Source organism: Gymnoscopelus microlampas, assembly GCF_963454915.1.
Source record: "Gymnoscopelus microlampas genome assembly, chromosome: 7".
Classification (NCBI taxonomy): Eukaryota; Metazoa; Chordata; class Actinopteri; order Myctophiformes; family Myctophidae; genus Gymnoscopelus; species Gymnoscopelus microlampas.
In genome coordinates, this window is record NC_139944.1 from 22,463,898 (window position 1) to 22,483,083 (window position 19,186).

The following is a 19,186-nucleotide window of genomic DNA, read 5'->3' on the forward strand; positions in this document are numbered from 1 at the left end:
GAACCCGTTGCAGGGAAGCTCTATATTACTTTTATTTTTTCCCCCCTGTTTTGCCCTAAAGCTACAGAAATCTCAACAGCCCTGCTTGCCCTGTCAGTTCCATAAATCGTTTGAAATTCCACAGCGGCTTTCAGACTCTCTCTCTTTCTTAGCCTTTTCATCATCTTTGTCATTCCACCCCTCTCTCTCTTTCTCTCTCCCCCTGCTGTGCATAGGTCATCCGCATTAGTCTTGTATCCTTATGTGGAGTACTTGAACTCCACATGACTTCCCTAAAATAGTTAGCATCCACTGTCACCTGGATGGAAAAACAGCACATCTGTTCACCTTCCAAAAATAGGTATTTAAAAAAATAAAAGCAAAAGTAACTAACCAAAAAAAGCCTGTCTGGTCTTCATTTTTTGTGACGTCTGTTAGATACTCATGAACAAACCTTTTATCTCAAAGGGACGCACAGTTACTTCTGCCCAATCTTCTCTGACTGAACATTAATCTGAGATGTGAGAGCTTCTGACTGGAATCACATATCAAAGAAAATGTTCCTTCAACCCCAATGCATCATTAACTCAGCAATACCAAATTACATTCTGTGAAGGTGATGAGCCAAATCCCTCTCTCTCTCTCCCTCTCTTGCCTCTCTCTTGCTCTATAACTCTCTTTAACTCTCTCTTTAACTCTATCTCACATGCACACACACACACAAAAGGAATATAAATGGAGATGGAATTAACTGTATAATGGACAGTGAACTGGTATCAATAAAGTTTCTCAAAATTCCTATTTCCCCCCATGAACAGATGCTTTTATTTGGCTTCCATGCAACGGCTTACTCCTGGGATTTAAGAAAAAAAAAAGAAAAAGAAAGAAGTATTCCTTTCAATGCGCTGCTTTTTATAAACATCACTTTCAGCGTTCTGATTATATTTAAGAAATGTGGGGCGGTAGCCAAAGAAAATGTCAAAACACAGCAGTGCATAGTGCTTCTCGGAAGGGAATGAAAGTCATCTTTTCAGCGGGTGTGTGGGAGGCTTCTACCGCAATGGGTACAGTCTTATCAATGGGGCTCTATATCCTCAGGACTGTTTATATGTGTGTGTTTGGGGATACGGCCATGTATGTGTGTATATGTGTTTATACGTATGTGTCTGCACGTGTGCGTTTGTGTGTGTGCTTGCAGCCAGCCTCTCAGTGAGAGTGCTGATTGACTGTCTGGTATGTAGGTGTGGGGATTATGGGTCTGGGCATAGTGGGGTGGTTTGTGACTTCGGACTTTGTGCTTTAGACGTCAGTGCAGTCAATATTATTTATTATTTATATTTCCTCTGCTTCTTTTCCACCATTAGCCTGGCAACGTCCAAACCAAATGAGCGCCGGCTTCACAGAGGGACCCAGTGATGTGGCTGGGGAGCACTCAAAGACGGACGAGCAGATGGGACAGGCGAGTGCTGCTCTTTGGGTCTAAAGAGCGAAGCCACAGACTGCTGCAAACCACGGGGATCTGATATACTCCAAACCCCCCTCCCAGCATCTCCGACGCCAAGCCGCGCCGTGTCTGTCCAAACCAAAATAGCTCCCAGTGTGCTCCTCAATCCAACACAGGCAATCTTGTCATGCCAGCAGGCAAGCTGGCAGTAGCGGTGGCTTCTTGTGGATTCGAAAGAATAATAAAAGATCAACGGCTGTTTCCTCGATTTCTAAAAAAGCCATCCCCTCTATTCTCCATGGGAGGTGTTAGTGTTTCCATCAGAACCCACAGGTCTGTATTTTCTCTTCCTCAACACTAGGGGTAGAGCCGTCCCCCACAGGGTCTTCCACAAAACCATTAAAAAAGAGAGAAAGGTCAACAACGAAACAAAACAAAAAACAAAAAGCCACGGGAAGTTGCAGATGGAATGAAAAGTCCGTAGCTCATAGACGGATCTCACTGCAGTAATCGGCTGTTAATTCCTAGAAGTGAAGCTGCTCTTCCATCCTATTGTCAGGAAGGGTATCTCTCCTCCCGGTGGAAAAACAATCACATCTGCCTCAGGAGATCCTCCAGTTTGCCGTCTGTTTTTTTTTCTCCTATCACGTCCACGGATCCAGCAGGACACTGTAAAAGGAACAGCAGTAGGTCTCATCATGGGCTCTCTCACCATTGGTCCTTGCATCACTCCCATCTGGGCGCCGCCAGACTTCTCGTCGAATCCACCGGCCATCTGAGCAGCGAAGTTCTGAAAAGAGAGGAAACTGTTATCTGTCTGTGATCGGCATGGTTAGGCAGTACTGGTCTTTGAGGTCGTTGCGAGGTATTTAACATGGCTGAGATTTGTCTATTTCAACATCTGTGAGGCACACACATTTTACTATCCTTAGCAAAAGAGGAAGTCAAACATTACAATAATTAGATCTTTATATGAGCAATTCTACAAGGTACATAGTCAACTTAAATTCCTGATGAACGTGAAAATGCTCTCAAATACTGAGGAAAAACTAGTTGAATCAAGTTGATTTGTATGTATAGTCGACTTAGAAACTTGCCATACTTAAAGGTAGGGTAAGTGTTATTTTCGGGTTGAAAAAAAAGTTTTCGTTAAAATGTTAAAGCTCTATATTCTGATAGTAATCATTGTTATAGGCCAGGGTGTTTGCTCAGTTAAAGGGGTCTCCCCATCTCTCCAGCTCTTTAATAAACAGAAAATACATTTTCAGGTGGGGTGGGCCAATATTATTACTACTACTATTCAATTTGATAGTGTTCCAATTTAAAATTTGTTTTCTCGTTTCTTTGTGTCATAACTTCCAATTTCACTTGTTTATCCTGTGTCCTATAAGAGTTCTCTCTCATGATTGGATCAAATGTGTCCTGAAAACCGACCGTCCTGAAAATGCATTTTCTGTTTATCAAAGAGCTGGAGAGACAGGAAATTACTTTTTACTGAACTCTATAGCAATGATTACTATTGGATAGAGCTATTTAACACTTGTGTTAACAAAAAATATCACTTACTCTACCTTGTCATTTGTTGGATATAGGTAATTAAACCAGAACTTGTGTTCCCGCACACCGTTTGTGTTGAACCAATTAATATATTTTTAGGGTGATACATCACACTTGACACTACTGTCTGTTTATCAGACAAATAATAAACTATATTTAGTTTGAAAGATCTCTGTTGGGTTCCGTAATGGAGAATCAGAGGACTGTTTGTCAACAGTAATACAGGGCAGATAGAGGAGGTATGTGAACTGTTTTCATCTCTCTCTCCTTCACAAAGGCCCTTCTTGTCTTTCCCTTCCCTGCCTCCTCCTGTCTACCCACCTCCTCTCTCCTTTTCTCTCACAAAGAATGAGAAGCATTCTATCTATTCTTCACCGTTGTCTTTCTGTCTCCTCCCAGCGCCGGCAATTCCTCCCATCTATTGTGCCCTCATTTTCTCCCAAATGGTCTTTCCCTGCACCATTCTGACATTTGTCTCGCTCCCGTCGGCCAGTCAATCTGAAGCCATTCTCAGCCTCGGAATCAGAGTTCCGCCTATCAGCCCCCATGTCTGCAGTTCCCCCTTCCTTGTCATGCCTGGATACTTACTCCACCAAGGCCAGGGGGTCCATTAGGTCCTGGAGGTCCTGGGGGGCCGGGATTTCCGGGGGTGCCAGGCTCGCCATCTCTGCCACGGGGGCCAGGGCCTCCCTGAGAGAGAGAAAGAGACATGTTTGTTTGTTATTGTAGAAACAGATGATCAACTGCATTCATCCAGCCTGACTGAAACACTACATTTTGAAAACGTAACTTAATCCCCCATAGTGGGCTAAAGGGGATGCAAATGAAAGGAATGAGTAGATATGGCTTGACTGTGAGGTCCAATTCATTGGTGCTCAATTAGATCAAATTTGTGAATTATTATGTGAACACAAAGTTCACTAAAATAATTATTTCAGACATATAAATATTATTTTGCTTCTTTTTCTTAAATGGTTTTATCCTTTGGTTATAAAGTAATACCAGTCACAGCTAAAGAATACCTGAACAACTTACAGTATATACCAAGTAAATTACTGGGTTGCCTGTATGCAGTTGTTTTAGCAGTCATCTGTTTTTTGCTTATTGCTGCTTAGCTACATAGCTTAACTTCCTTTTTCCCCCTTTTATGTTGACTCATTATACCCTATACAATTTCTTAGCTTACACTGAGACACATTTGTTGAATAAACATTGAACAAGAGAAAGAAAAGAAAAAGGAACTAAACAAGTCACTTCCTTAACGTAACTCCATTTGAACAAATCTGAATGACATTTGAACTCAATTTGAATAAACCACTCTAGCATTGTATCACTGAATCATCGCTGGCAGACACTTTCTACCATGTCTGGCAGATACTAAACCATTACACTGTAACTGGCAGGTACTGTGAAAAGGTTCCTAATACCCAAATGAACGCTGTCCAAACAACACTGACATTCTACACCAGCGAACTTGGCGAGGCCTCACACCTGACCTGCTGGCGACAGCAAGGAATCTGTCATCATGACTGATGTTGATTATTTTTACATTGCATTCCCAAACAGCGGATTATGAACTATTGTTGATCAAGCACCAGTTTTGTACACAGCAAAACCCTATATACTTTGTTGACTGGTGTTCCCAGTCTGGGGTCTATAATTTTCCCTCTACACTACACCAAATGTCTTCTCCGAAAAAAGCCGACAAGCTCACAGCGCTGATCTACTATTTTGCGGAATATTTGCCTATTATGACATGCCCAGAATAGGACCGCTGGAGTTCATGTCGTTAGCTTATCTCAGAATTAACTGAACACTCTGGATTTTGCAGTGTAACATCTATGAGTGGGAGTATTATAATGAAACAATATGGCTCCATGCATAATGAATTTGAGAGAGACAGCACCTGCTGATGATTTATCATGCCAAATCAGATAAGAACTGGCCAAGAACTGTGCATGCCATGACAAATGAGTCTGCCAAGGGATCCTAAACAAAGTATGTGTTGGGCACCACACAGGTCACCATGTTGTACAAACACTAGCTTAAAGGAGGAGTTCACCCAAAAGAATTACTTATTTTCTATCAATTGCACACCCCATGAAGCCTTGAATTCATGGATATATTTTTGTTTTTGTGGCATTCCTAAGCCAATAATTTGATGACCGGGTGTATTTCCGGTAGGAGACACAAAGAATCTACTTTGTGTCTCCTACCGGATACATTAGCCAGTAGGAGACAGGAATCAAATTATTAGCTTAGGAATGCAATGAAAACAAAAAAAAATCCATGGATTCAAGGCTTCATGGGGTGTGCAATTGATAGAAAATGAGTAATTTTTTGGGTGAACTACTCCTTTAATGATGACATATCACTGTGGAACACAGCGGAACTAACTGTTTTACTGCCTTATGATTATTATTCAAGGGTTTTTTGTTTTGTTTTGTTGTGATTCAGAATTTAAATAGTATCAACATACTCTATCACTAAAGTAACAACTTGGGAGTTCCCTTGTGGCTCCATTATTATTACACACTTTTAAGGCCAGACCGCACCAATGCAACTAGTTGCAACTCCTTGCAACAAAACAATTTTAAGGCCAGTCCACACCAATGCAACTCCTTGCAACTGCCATAGGGGATAATGGTTGCAAGTAGTTGCATGTTGCAAGGAGTTACAAGGAGTTGCATTGGTGTGGACTGGCCTTTACTGTGTACCTTTACGTGTAAATCACAATTCAATAGCATATCCATGCTATTGAACACATTTTTTGTAACAGCAAGGCTACATGTGCTTGGTCTTAAAATGTTGCAATAACAGCGTCCTATTTCAGCTGTAAGGTCAACTGAAACCCCAAACTCGTGACCTTAGTTGTCTTCAAGAATGGCGAGAATTCCCATCACAATGGTTACTGCCGCTCAGCTACATACCTTCCGTCTTTTAAATGACTCATTACACGGTATATAATGTCTGAAAGCGCTTCCATTTTGTTAACAACACATACAAATCTGCCCTTTAAGACAACAAACAGCCACTTGGAACTAGGAACTAGGAACACCCCTGCAGACTTTTCCCAGCGACTCCGATGATAAAAAACGTCTCATTAAAATTCCTACACTCATGCCTTACTAATGCAACCCAATGCTCCAATGCTCCAACTTGGAGGAAATCAATTCACCTTGCGCTGAAACATACTTAAACATTACAAATGCCTTTGGCCTGCAGCCACCATCACATACAAGTGTTACGTGTTACATTAATGCACGGATCAAAGTCGCGGCAGCTTCACCGACGCAGCAACACTGATTTCCCACCCTGATGTACATGAGGCCTCTGTGACAGCCAGAGGTTTACATTATGAGTCTCAGATGGCCCCACATCTGTTAAACAACCCAGCCCCTTAAGCAGACCACACAGCCTAGTGGAAATGGCACATGACAGGCCCTCGGTGAGCTTTTCAGTGAATGGCTGACATTCTGTAGATCTGCAATGAGCAGCTGCAAACATACCCACCACACCCCCCTCCTCCCTCCCTATCAGTTCCAACAAAATTGTTCAGAAGCTAGCATTTTCAAACAAACAGGGAGAGGAAATGATTTATGCAGCTTTTAGATGTACCTTCTCGCCTTTGTCTCCTCTTGATCCACGGTATCCCTGCTCTCCTGGTGGGCCCTGGGTGTGGAAGAGACAGGAGTCAGTAACTTCAGGTTGCTATTTTAATAAATAGTGTGCAACATGCAGCTATGATTTTCATACTGCCCTATGGTCAAAAATGAACTAAAAAGTTGAATTGTACGCTAGCTCCTTCTACTAAATTAGATAGATAACGCAAAAGCAATGCATACCATAGGTCCGCCGGGTCCTCTTGGTCCTACAACCTGTATGAGCAGAGGAAAGACAGCATAAATATTTTGTTCCATATGCTGTAGGTTATTTTTCATTATGAATGTATGAGATTGTGATTTCAATTCAAATATTTCAAAGCTGCCAAGTAAGTGTTGTAACTTGTTACAATGTACTGTAGATACAGTGAACCATTTAAGGTTTGCTTTTTCTACTCTCTGCCTTGAAGAAGTTAACTCAAGCTAAATTCATAGTAAGATTCAGCATAAGTTATTTTCTCTATAGCAGATTGTAGACAGAGGAAAGTAAAAATGTAGCGTATTTGTTATATTATAACCTTTTTCCATTTGCACTGAGTTGTTGATTGCTAATCTCTTCCGGCAAAGCATTATCATAACAAAGGCACAATAAACAATGCCTGCTTATTTCCTGCCATGGAGCCCTGAGAGGGGTAAAGTATTTCCATGTGCAGCGTGGCAATGGTGTGGAGGTCTCTCTCTCTCTCCCTCTCCCTCCCTGTCTTCGGGCCTGTAGGGAGCTCTATGGAGGGAGTGTATAGGGCCTTATTGTGCTTGGCTGTCTGCCTGTAGAGTGGGTTAACAGGGCTAATGGACTGAGAAGCCCTTACACCCTGCCCCCTTACCTAAATCAAAATTTCTCCAATTTTCTCTCTCTCTCTCAGTCTCGCTCTCTATTTTTACCCATTCTTTTTCTTACGTTGTCATATATTTTTATGGTACATTAGCAGTATACAATATTCAAGCCCTCTCTTGAGTCCTAGTGTATCTCTCCCCTCTCTGTGACCAATTAATAAAAAACTAAACCTGCACACTCATCCACAGCCTGGGGTATTATGCAACCTGCAGTACTTGCACTGCGCTCTCATTGTGTCACTAACAATCAGCTCACAATAGGCGAAGTGTTTGTGGTGATGCTGAATTGTTTTTTGTGGGTGAATCCCTTCTCCCTCACTGGTGAGTTTAAACCTCAAAGCATTTGACTAATCAGTCTCCTTGCAGCAATGAAAGGAAAGACTAACAGATGTTATCTGTGAATAAACGATTACTGAAGGTTGTTAACTTACATCGGTAATGTCTCCTGGTTCGCCCTTCTGACCCTGGTAGTGGAAATCATGCAGTAATTAGGATTAGGAATACAAAATGATATTCATGGGCTTATCCATATTCACCAAGCCCATAACTATATAAAATAATAAAACAAATATTTTCATGGAAGATATGAAAGTTCAGCCAGAAACAACTAAACAGAGAACATAGATATGCCCTTCAGTATTACTAGACATGTGGTGTGCCACATACAGTAAATATGGCACACTCTGTGAAGTAGGAAATAGGTATTATCTGTCAGACAAAGGTCTCTAACATCAAAGTATGAGGTAAATCCATAAACTGCAGGGCTACGTTCCAGCTCCGAGTCTGGGACAGATATAGATGTAATTGTAGGTACTGGGGAGATGCATTACACACACACACACACACACACACACACACACACACACACACACACACACACACACACACACACACACACACAGTCACACACACACACACCGGCATACACCACACACATATACACGCACATCTTCTCAAACACACCGGGGCCATTGCATGTGATTGCGCTCATGAACACATGCACACACAAACATTCAATATTCCACAGTGTCTCACCTTAGCTCCAGGTGTTCCTGTTATGTGGTAGAGAGGAGTAGAGGGGGGAAGCAGATGATAGTTAGCAACTACACTGCATAACAACAATCCACTAGGTTTGTCATCCTTACAAGTTCATTCACAGAAGGCCACTCGTCTATAGACAGCCAAATGTACTTTTCTAGATGACACTAAACTAAAGACCACCACCGAATCCCAGTTCGCTGAAGACCACCACCAAATACCAATACAGACACCCGAAGAGCCCATCGGGACTGAAGTGTTGGTTGAGGTACCATCTTAATGCCTGAGTTATAGTTGGTTGCTCATTGTGTCTTGCACTAAATAGCCTTCAAGCTCAGCTGTTAGATTGGCTATTTTCTGTGCAAGACACCAGTGCACAACTAAGTATAAATTAGGCATAAGAGCTCAGAGCAAAGCAAAGGAGAAGCAGATAAAACTGGATGATAATAAGCAAGGAACTCTTGAGTTGCCTATGTAAAAGTCACTCTTTCTGAACATCAAAGCTGTTAAAAGCCTGGACTGAGTTTTTCAGAGGCATTCTAAGTACTTCCTTGTTGTCCAACTGAAAGTCAAATGTATAAATATGACGCTTCTAGAAAACTCAGCCCTCAGCTTGTGCATCTGGGATGTACGAATCCCATGACAATGTTAGGTTATAGATAATAACTGGAAGCTTTAACGCTATTATTTTTAGTTGGTTGATAGCTTAAAATTGATTATTTAGTTAAGCACTTGATATGGTACTGAATGGGAAAAAAAGAAGATAAATAGAGCATTTCAATAAAGCTTTTGTATCAAAGGGCATGTTTGTTCAGACAATGACACTTCTGATTTCAATGATGTGCCTCAAATGTTTTTCTTTTTCTCGTGTTAGAAAACTGACAAATCCATAATGTTGACTGATTGCAGGTGCCTTTAAGCTTGTGAGCTTGTACAGTAGATCTTCTAATTTCGGCAAAGAGATTTGGTGTAGAGGGAAAAAGGAGGGAGCCTAGTATAGAACCTTGGGGGACTCTGGTAAATTAAGTATAGAGTGGTTAAAGTTTGGACATTGATAGCCTTGCAAATGTTTTAACATTTGATTGATTAAATGCGTTTAAGTATTACAAATATCTATGACTTAAACAGACCCTCATATTTATCCCTCTTTCAAATCGGATTTGCAGAAATTGAGTAGAATAGTACATTCTAGGCCCTGTCTGTTAGAGTGAGGAATTTCCATAATGACTTCCATATGTTTTTATGATACCAAAGAGCAGACGACAGTATTGAAACAAGCTGGGCCCAAGGTGAGGCAGCTATGGAATAACAACACTGAGGTAGCATTTCACTGAAATCTAGTCAGAAGTGTCATTGTTGATGGTTGTTTTGAATCATCACTTGTTTGTTTGGGGGACAGGAGGACAGTATTCAAACTAAAGGATGGCAAGCCTTTGATCAACACGTCTTCCTCGTCACAATTTTCTCCCAAAGCAAACAAGGTGATTTCTTTTGCACAGTAATTTATTTATGAGAGGTGTGAAATAAATAAATTACGACCACTGGGCGGGGCCGGCTCAGCTGCACAGATGGGACAACACTCTCCGAATGGGATCTCAGGCTTGGCGCAGTCTTTTAACTCCTCGCAGATAATTTCATCACACAGGACGGTTCCCGTGTCACACACACAGATACGACAAGGCTCTGGCTTCCACACGTCCTTGTCACTGTAGCGGTGTCCATCTTGAGTACAGCTAAATGCGTCCTCCTCTGTGTGTATAGAGACCATAGTAAGGTACGCACACACACAGAGGACCAGGCAGGAAGTTTGTGGGAGGGGGGAAGAAAAGGATATTATGCATCAGGTTTTAATAGTGCTGTGCAAACCACAGTACACAGTAAAATCCTCAGTGATCATTTAACTCTGAGAGTGTACAAATGTAACCAAGTGTCCATTTGGTTACATGTGTACCTTCTCTGAGTTACAAATGGATGAATTAACAATGAGGATTTTACTGTGTCTGTGTTTCTCATGAACAATCATTCTTGAAATCTTCTCAAGAGTTGAAAGTGCTTTCTTTGCCTGCTGGGGCCATATTGCACATGATCAGGCAGTCCACAATATTAATAAGAATACGTAAATAATCCAAATAAATTTAAGATAAAGATTAAGAAGTAAATAAATGTGGGGAAAACATGAATGTTGGTGATAAAATAAGTATACATTGTCACAAATACAGTACATTCTTCTCTTAGCAAACATAATTTCTATAAATAACCAATAATAGCTGAACACTGCCTTTAGGAATAACCAATGATAGACACAGGTGATGAAACAAACATGAGCACTTGCAACTTCTACATCAACCACAGGGTGGCAGCGCAGCCACTCTGAAGTCCAACAGCACTGTGCAACAGTGGACAGCAGCACTCAGAAACTTTGAGGAAAGTTCTGATGACTTCACAGGAGCGATGGACCACGTGCCTAAACTTCTCCCCCCTCTAATTGCACTCCAAAGGTAAATATAGGCCTCGTTTACGCTATGAAGACGCCCTAAATTACTGCACGCGAAACACAGACTTTGCATTCATTGGCTGGAAAAAGTGTTGGCACGGTTTTTATCTGACCGCAGCATAGCCCAGAGGCGTAATGGAATGTGATGGAAGTGGGCCGTGCATCCGCACAGGTACACTAGTAACCATAGACCTACTGTACATGCTTGGGCCTTACACTACACATCAGTGAACTCATTGGACATCAGTCGCATACATTCAGCTCACTTTCCTGTGTGCACCCCACCAGCTTATTCCATGGTCAACATGAGGCCACACATAAAATGCTCTGATTGCAAGCATTGAACCTTCAAGGTGGGACCCGCGGTTGGTGTGCCAGGGGGCCTTCGGAGAATGCAGAGTAGAGAGGCAGTAAGTACAGTAGTTATATTTATCTGTGAGGCCTGCTTAGGTCTAGGTAACCCAACAGACCTCAATAGCAATGAATGAGGTCTTTCTGGAAGGGGACAGAGCAGGCAATTCACAAACTATTGCCTTGTACAAATATAGGGCACTTTTTAACCCCCACCTGGAAGCCATGACTGTGTCAGATGCCAGTTCAAACATGTCAGAGAAGAGAGAATGGACAGCTTTCATGCACATAACTTGCTTTTTGGGGCGATATTTTGTTTTATAGGTGCTGGTACAGTACACTACATATGGACCTAAAGATGTCTGTTCGTTCGATCAAAACTGTAAGAGTCTTCTGAGATGAAATATCCTGACAAACTAATGGGACCCATTGTCATCCTGACAGTTCGCAACAGCTTTGAAGATAATCTGCAGTGCAGTTCCTCCGTGTGTGTTGGCAGCCATACAGTTTGCCGCAGGAGGAAAATGGAGGATGAAAATGGTAAAGTGAACCCAGGTGTGCATCAGGGATATTGCAGTCAACCCTGGCTTCCAGCTGAAGCTGCCACGCAAGAGTATCTAGTAACTCCTGGGCCTTTACAGTACTCGTCTCCCAACAACTGTTACACCCACATTTTTACACTCTGAGATTTAAATGAACACTCAGGATTTTACAGTGTAGCTGAGCCCTCTGGCCGTGGCCAGCCTTGCGTCTGTGGATGGTCAGTCAGTCAGTCTGCCTGGGGGCTGACAGATAAAGAAGTGACTGACCCCTGTCCACTGTGAGTGTCTGGGTGTGAGTGGCTGTTTGATGCCCTTTGAGCCTGCAAGGCTGGGGTCACATCCAGGCTCTCTGGACCCAGAAAATATTTCAGCCTGTAGACGTTAGTCCCCAGGAAAGAAGGGCTTGCATTATGTCCAGGGGCCTACAACTCCAAAAAGGGTAACCTGAGACTTAAAATTGCTTCGTTTTTTTCTTGCCTTGGCTTGAAGGCCCCCCCCCTCTCTTTCTGTTCCTTTTTTTCTCTTTTGGGTTACCACTCATTTACTCTATTTTAATTTGAGCTTTGGTATGCATAACCCTAACCCTATCATCAAAAGAATGTGCTTTTCGGAATTACAATAATAAATAAACCCCTTTTTTAATAATTTTTCCAGTCCTTGATCTCTCTTTCCTCCTACTGTCTGTGTCTTGCACTCCCTTTCTCTCTCTCTCTCTCTCTGTCACAGACTCTGGGTAATCTTTAAAGCAGATGGAAACTCTAAAATCATATGGAATATTATTTCTGGGCCAGGTCTACTCACATACCTTCATTCTCAACTGTCTCCGTGGGATAATGTACTTTGATCAGTGATTATGAATCACATTCCAATTTAGCTGACTTGTAATAGCTAATCTGTAAGACTGTAAATAGACAATGGGAAGGCTTCAGATAATTGCATAATTAGCAGGGTGATATTAACACGATGAGAGAATATAAACAAAATAGTTGTAGCTTTTCTTTTGAGGGATATTATGGATAGTAGGCAATCATTCTGCTTCAGCAAGCCTGGATTCGCCTCGATGCCCTCTGACAGCAGTGGAATGTTAAAGCTTTTCACTGAAGGCCCTTCAGCCTGACCACCTCCATCCCCCTCAACCAAGGAGCTCTGGCCTTAGCCACTTGAACCCTAGCGCCCCCTACTCTGGGGGGAACATTCACCAAAAATAGCTAGCTGATCTACAAACTCACAATCCTTTTAGATCTGCTATTTTCTGGCAAAGAGATTTGGTGTAGAAGGAAACAAGAGCACATCAAGTACAGAGCCAACTCAGGTCTGTTTCACTAAAGTATCTATCTGGGTTTAAGTGGTTAAAAGGGGGACCCTGTCGAAGCACCAGGAATGCCAGCAAAGTAGTAGGCCTACTGGACAATATATGGAATATATTCATGAAAAATGCATAATGAAAATACTTATTTTAATTGCCTTTCAATGGTGTAGGAGAATAATACACAAATGATCTAATATCTATTGCTCTGCTGCTGCTGCTTCCCCAGTTTAACGTGTAGTTCAGAAGTCTAATTCCAAAAGAAAAAGCAGAGATAGGCCTGCCGCCTACTACTTTTAGGACATCCAGAGAACGCATGATGCGAACCAGACCTAGAGTATTTGGACGTGTGGCCCATAAATATCGTGATCTTTTTTCTTTAAAGTCACATCTATGATCTCCCAGCTGTAGCTAGCTCCAAAGTGCCCGCAGGTGTCCGTGAGTGGGGAGGGGGCTGGAGCTTTGGATCAGTATCCCAAGCAGGCTTTAATGCTCTAGCAGAACTAGGTTCATATAATATTTAATCATTAAAAAAACAATATCAGCACTTTGTTAACTAGGTTCCAACAAACGACTTCACTTGTGTGCGCGTTAAATGCGCCGAAGTTCCACATGTCTCTTCCATCACCATTACGCACGAATACCAAAACGCGCGCCCCAAAACACAGTCGCCCGGGGGCAAATCCGGCGGTATTCACCTGGTATTCCTAAACGTAACCTCAGTAAAATATGCCTACACCTAACCTTATTCCTAAACGTAACCTCAGTAACTATACCTAAACCTAACCTTATTCATAAACGTAACCTCAGTAAACTATGCCTAAACGTAACCTTTAGTAAAACTAACCCTACACTTATTTCTAAACTTATCTTCAGTAAAACAAATACAAGAATACAAAAACCGCTGGTCCGCGAAAAGAAAATGGGGGCGATCGTGTTTTGGGGCGAGTCTTCCGGTTACCTTACGCACAATGCATTCCACATTATTTAGTTTCTATTAAACCAGGCTACTCTTCCTACGCCTTGCAGGCATGAATACCAACGCTCCGATTATCTTCCAAACTATATAGCAGCAATCAATCACACAGTGTTCCAAATGACCGGCTTAACGATATAATGCCGGATTGGTCAATGCGTAACTGTGCGAGTATAACACCAATGAACGACAATGGCAACGCAAAGTAGCCTACAGGTGTTCTACGTCAGTGGTTCCCAAACACTGGGTCGGGGCCCATTTGTGGGTCGCGGACACATTTTTATGGGTCAAGACTAAATATCCCTTTACTTTTTGCCATTTGTTTTCATGAATTAAAAACAAATGACTTTTCTAAAGAATTCCATGAATAAATAACAATGAAATCAAGGAAAGTCCATACATTAGGAAAAATGTTTAAGAAGTAGTGAAAATAGCCAATCTACAAGCTCAAAATGCGTCACATCGCGACGCCTTGTGAGCTTGTAGATCTGCTATTTTCACTATAGCTTGGGTCCTGGGGAGACCTCACATTTCTCTTTTGGGTCTCGAGCTAAAAAGTTTGGGAACCACTGTTCAACGTCATAGTAATGCATGACAGGCTCCTTGAATTGATAACTGTATAACTATTCTTGTCACTGATATGAATCTTAGCATGTAAGATCTGTCATAATTAACATTTGTTAAGAATATAACCAAACACTTTTGAAAGTATACAAAGTAGTAAAAGCAAGTGGACTTACGGTCATCCTGACATCTGACAACGGATAATAGCAGGACTTGGCTTGCTACGAGTAGCAGTACAGTCCTCGGATCCACAAAGCTGAACATGTCTAAATATTAGACATGCAGGACCTTTGGGGGGAGAAAAAGAACGGGATCGAAGGGAAGCTGGAGGCTTCTCTCGGTATTTAGTGTGGTGTTGATCCCAGTTACAAAGCCGAACCGTTCAACATTCAACCTTTCCAAGAGGGAATCCAGCACAGACCCAGACCCCAGCGACACACTCAGCACCGACCGTCCCAGGGTGATCAGGTACTGTAGTTTTATGTCCCCGTTGCCTTCAATGAATCTTCGTATATTCCCAAATTTATCGGCCCAACCCCCTTTTACCCCCTGTCAAGCTGAAATCTGAGTCCCGTTTCCCCTCCCTCCCAGCCAGGTTGTATTATCCCGGCTCCTCCAGACCACTCCTTCCCCCCATGTGCTACTGAAAAGGGGGTACCTAAAAAGTGAAACTTTCCCTCCTCCTCTCAAACTCAGCGACCCTCCCCCTCTCGCTAGTGCGAGTAGCTATACAGCCTCTCTCTCTCCCCAGTGTTGTTGTTAGAAACTAATACACGCCGTTTATACGATCATCTCATGAAGATGCTTACTTTCCAGCGGTAACACATGGGATGTAACCGGAGTCTAATTGGCAGGCAATTATTAAACTCACAATTTTCCTCACAGCTTTTCTGTCTCGACTACTCCTGACTTACAATTAGCCTTATAGAACATTCAATGTTGCACCTGTTATCTGTGTGAATGAGTGACATTTTCAAAAACGTACTTTACTTTACTTTACAACTATTGATGGAAATGACCATTTAAACATTTACAATTCACAGATTTCCATTGATGCTTCATTGCATTTACATCTTTAGATGTTTCCCCATCACGTGTGCAATAGGCCTACAGTAGGCTGCAGCTACTTATTGTGACTGATAATGCTTTTGAGAAACATGGCTTTTTTAATTGACTGGAACCATTAGGATGTATAGCCTACAAAGAGAGACCTCGCCTGGTTTGCCTGACAGTGACACCCTCCTGGCTGATAAGTCCCTGGTTTATAGCTACAAATAAAGCTCATGGTGGAAAGCAAAGAAACCATGGGAAGATTGAAAGCCTGTGGGAAAGGAAAGGCGGGCCCTGGGTGAGGTAGAGTACTACAGAACATCCCTGCACTACAGAACATCATCGGCATCGTCATCATCACAAGAGGCTTAAGAACAGACTATGATGTTTTACGAAAAGTTAGCTATTTACTAGTACTGTACCTGGAACTTTTTGAGTTACTTTGCATTCTCATATTTCTTATCAATAGCATGGATCATGTAAGGACATCTTTGACAAGCCCTTCACTCACTTTATTAAGGGGGGTTGGTGTCCCCTTGTCCTCATGAAGAAGTGCATTACATCAGATATGCATTAAAGATTGTCCTTTTTGTGAATGGACACATTTTCAACTCAGTTCTACAAAACTTCTGGTCTTAATTTACAGTACATGGATGGTGCTCTGCAGTCAAGGATGTGTCACATCTGTTTTCACATGAATGTTAAATACAATCAAGTCCTCCTCATGTTTCACTCGCCACACACGCACGCACGCACGCACGCACGCACGCACACACACACACACACACACACACACACACACACACACACACACACACACACACACACCACACACACACACACACACCACACACACACACACACACACACACACACACACACACAGTAATAATACAGAGATTGATGGTCAGAACAATGGCAATGTTATGCAGTGGTCATTGTGGTGGTCTTAACCACATGAACCCTAGCATCCCTATTCGGGGCATGTCATAATAGGCTGTATGGATGAACATTAGGCAAAAAGTAGATGATCTATAAGTATAAAGGGTTTAAGAGGTGAAAGAGTGCCCAGGACCACACTGCTCAACAGAAAGAACAAATGGCTGCACTAAAATGGGCATGCATTACTACTATAATGTCCTCATTAGACCTCAGAACCAAACCCATGATCAGTACTGAGAGGGTGTTCTGGTTCCTGGCCCTACCCTGTCATATGTGGCTGAGCACTGTATCACAAATGTAAGTGCTCATGGGACAAGCCATGACGAGCCATTTGAAACTCATAGCCAACTTGAGACTATATATAAATGGCAGGGGACAGTTTGCCTTGAGCTCCTCACTACTGTGCAGGTTGGGACCTGTGAACTTTGAACTTTGACCCCTCACACTTTATTGGAAACGGGAGCAGCTGGTGCACCTTGAGATGCAGTTGAAGATCTATTCTCTGTCCCCTAGCCTGTGTCCATTTGGTGGGGTATGTTTGTATCAGAGGTTTTGGGTTATAAGGATCATTTGTGAGTTCCACGAAAATACCTTTTAGCTGAGAGCATCTCCTTTCCCACAGACAGATAGTTTTACTTGGCCTATCATCCAGTACATTTCTTGTAGCACATTTAGACCATTTATTTGATTTAGGTTAGCTTGTTTTCATTTGCGTATAAACTATTTTGTATGTTTGCTGTACACAATTTCCCCTCAAAGTTTGCTTTTAATCTTATATTTGCTCCTCCAAGTTTTCTTACAAAATGGACTTATAATTAGGAATATTTTCAGCTGATTTGTGTGGTCGTCACTAAACACAGAGCACATGTATAACAAACAGTAGGTTCTAATTGTTTTTCTTTTGTGATCTTGTGGCTTGTTCGTAAACCCTGTACAGTCGATGGATCAAAGCTCCTGGATAGCCAGCCTAGTAATTATCTATTCATAGACTGCAAGCTAAAAAGCAAACGTAGTTCTCATTTAGTTATGGCTGGCACAACTGCCAGTCTAGCTACGCAAGCCAGCTCTTTTGTAGACCAACATTTTTGAACACTTGTATTGTAACACCACTCATATGTGTAGCTTTGCCAGTCAAGAGTGCATACTTTATCCATCATGCGATTTTTTACAAAGAAGTGTGCAGTCCCTTCCAATGAAGTCAAGGAAGGTCTTATTCTTCATATTTCTGCATTCATGTTTTATGTACGTGTGTGAGATATGAGAGCGGTTATTTGTTGATCATATGGGTCATATGTCATTATGTGCTCTTTCAGCAATGATCCCATAGATCACTTTGAAGAAAGTTCTTTGAAGCCCACTTCCTGGGAAATGGCACCATTCTGACACTGGGGGGGGGGGGGGGGGGGGGTTATGAGAAAGAAACTATTTGATATTCCTACTCTGAAATTTTATGTTCATCTGTTTCTGTGTGGGCACATGACCATGCAAATGCATGGATGAAATCTGTGTACATGCATGCATTCACAATGCGACGGACGCATGGTGAGCTTGTAGATCGGCTATTTTTCATCTGCCTAAGTATTTACGTCATAAGTGGTTAAGTGCATATACATATGTATCTGGGAACCCATTCGGTAAATGGGGGCACCACCAAATATTTTGTGTAGCTACAGGAACTGGGTTTGGCTCCTCCCCTTTCATAGTCTTGCGTGGCCAGACTGATGCCTCCCACAATTTTCAAATGTTTCTCATACAATCTGGGACTCGGAAGCTCTGATCATGATTAGAATATAAACCGAATGTGAAGCCTCCTCCCCACTTCCGTTTTGTCTTTACAGTCACGCACATTTATCCTAATATCAATTAAAATCATCTAAGCATATTTAGCTTGCTGCTTAGCAGAAATGGAAATTAAAAAAATAAACGTAAAGATATTTTAAAATATATTTTCGTGAACGAAAGTGCCAGTTTCCTCTCTCGGATTTCGGTGTAGTTCCAGACTTTATATAGCATTCGGAGATTGTGGAATAGTTGTCTGGCTACGCGAGACTACCCCTTTCATAGTCTACTTCCTCCCGGGTGCTTCTGTGTTTATTCCTACTAACAGCAACACTACATGTTTAAGGTAGTGGTGCTGACAGATCTTGAGAGATTAGCGTGCATGAGTTGTGTGGTTGTGTGGTTAGGGTGTGTGTGCGTGCCCGCGTGCGTGCGCGCATGGATACTGTATGCACACTCAAGTGTTTTAAATACGTACACTGTGGCCCGCATTTTGGCACTTACACTCTGATAGCCTGACAGCGCGCTGCGGGTTCGAGTCCCGTTCCCGACGACCTTTGCTGCGTGTCTCTCCCTGTCTCTCTCTCCCACTTTCCTGTCCTTCTTCACTTAAAAAACTATTAATAAAGGCAGAGAAGCCAAAAAAAAACGATTCTTTAATTACGTAC

General features: G+C 42.2%; 1 protein-coding gene across 2 annotated transcripts in view; it reads right to left on the minus strand.

The window, feature by feature from the left end:
• The window catches only part of col2a1b (collagen, type II, alpha 1b), a 65,562-nt gene extending 50,322 nt beyond the window's left edge, over nt 1-15,240 (minus strand). Inside the window, exons 1-8 of one of the 2 annotated variants that reach the window (XM_084063144.1) lie at nt 14,924-15,240; nt 10,054-10,263; nt 8,512-8,528; nt 7,908-7,940; nt 6,826-6,858; nt 6,599-6,652; nt 3,569-3,670; nt 2,136-2,213 (exon numbers count right to left, since the gene is read on the minus strand). In XM_084063144.1, coding sequence (XP_083919270.1) covers nt 2,136-2,213; nt 3,569-3,670; nt 6,599-6,652; nt 6,826-6,858; nt 7,908-7,940; nt 8,512-8,528; nt 10,054-10,263; nt 14,924-15,011 — 615 coding nt within the window. In that variant the 5' untranslated portion in view covers nt 15,012-15,240. The remainder of the gene's footprint in view (nt 1-2,135; nt 2,214-3,568; nt 3,671-6,598; nt 6,653-6,825; nt 6,859-7,907; nt 7,941-8,511; nt 8,529-10,053; nt 10,264-14,923) is intronic. The other variant, XM_084063145.1, reaches the window with a different exon arrangement.
• Between the last annotated feature and the right edge of the window lie 3,946 nt (nt 15,241-19,186).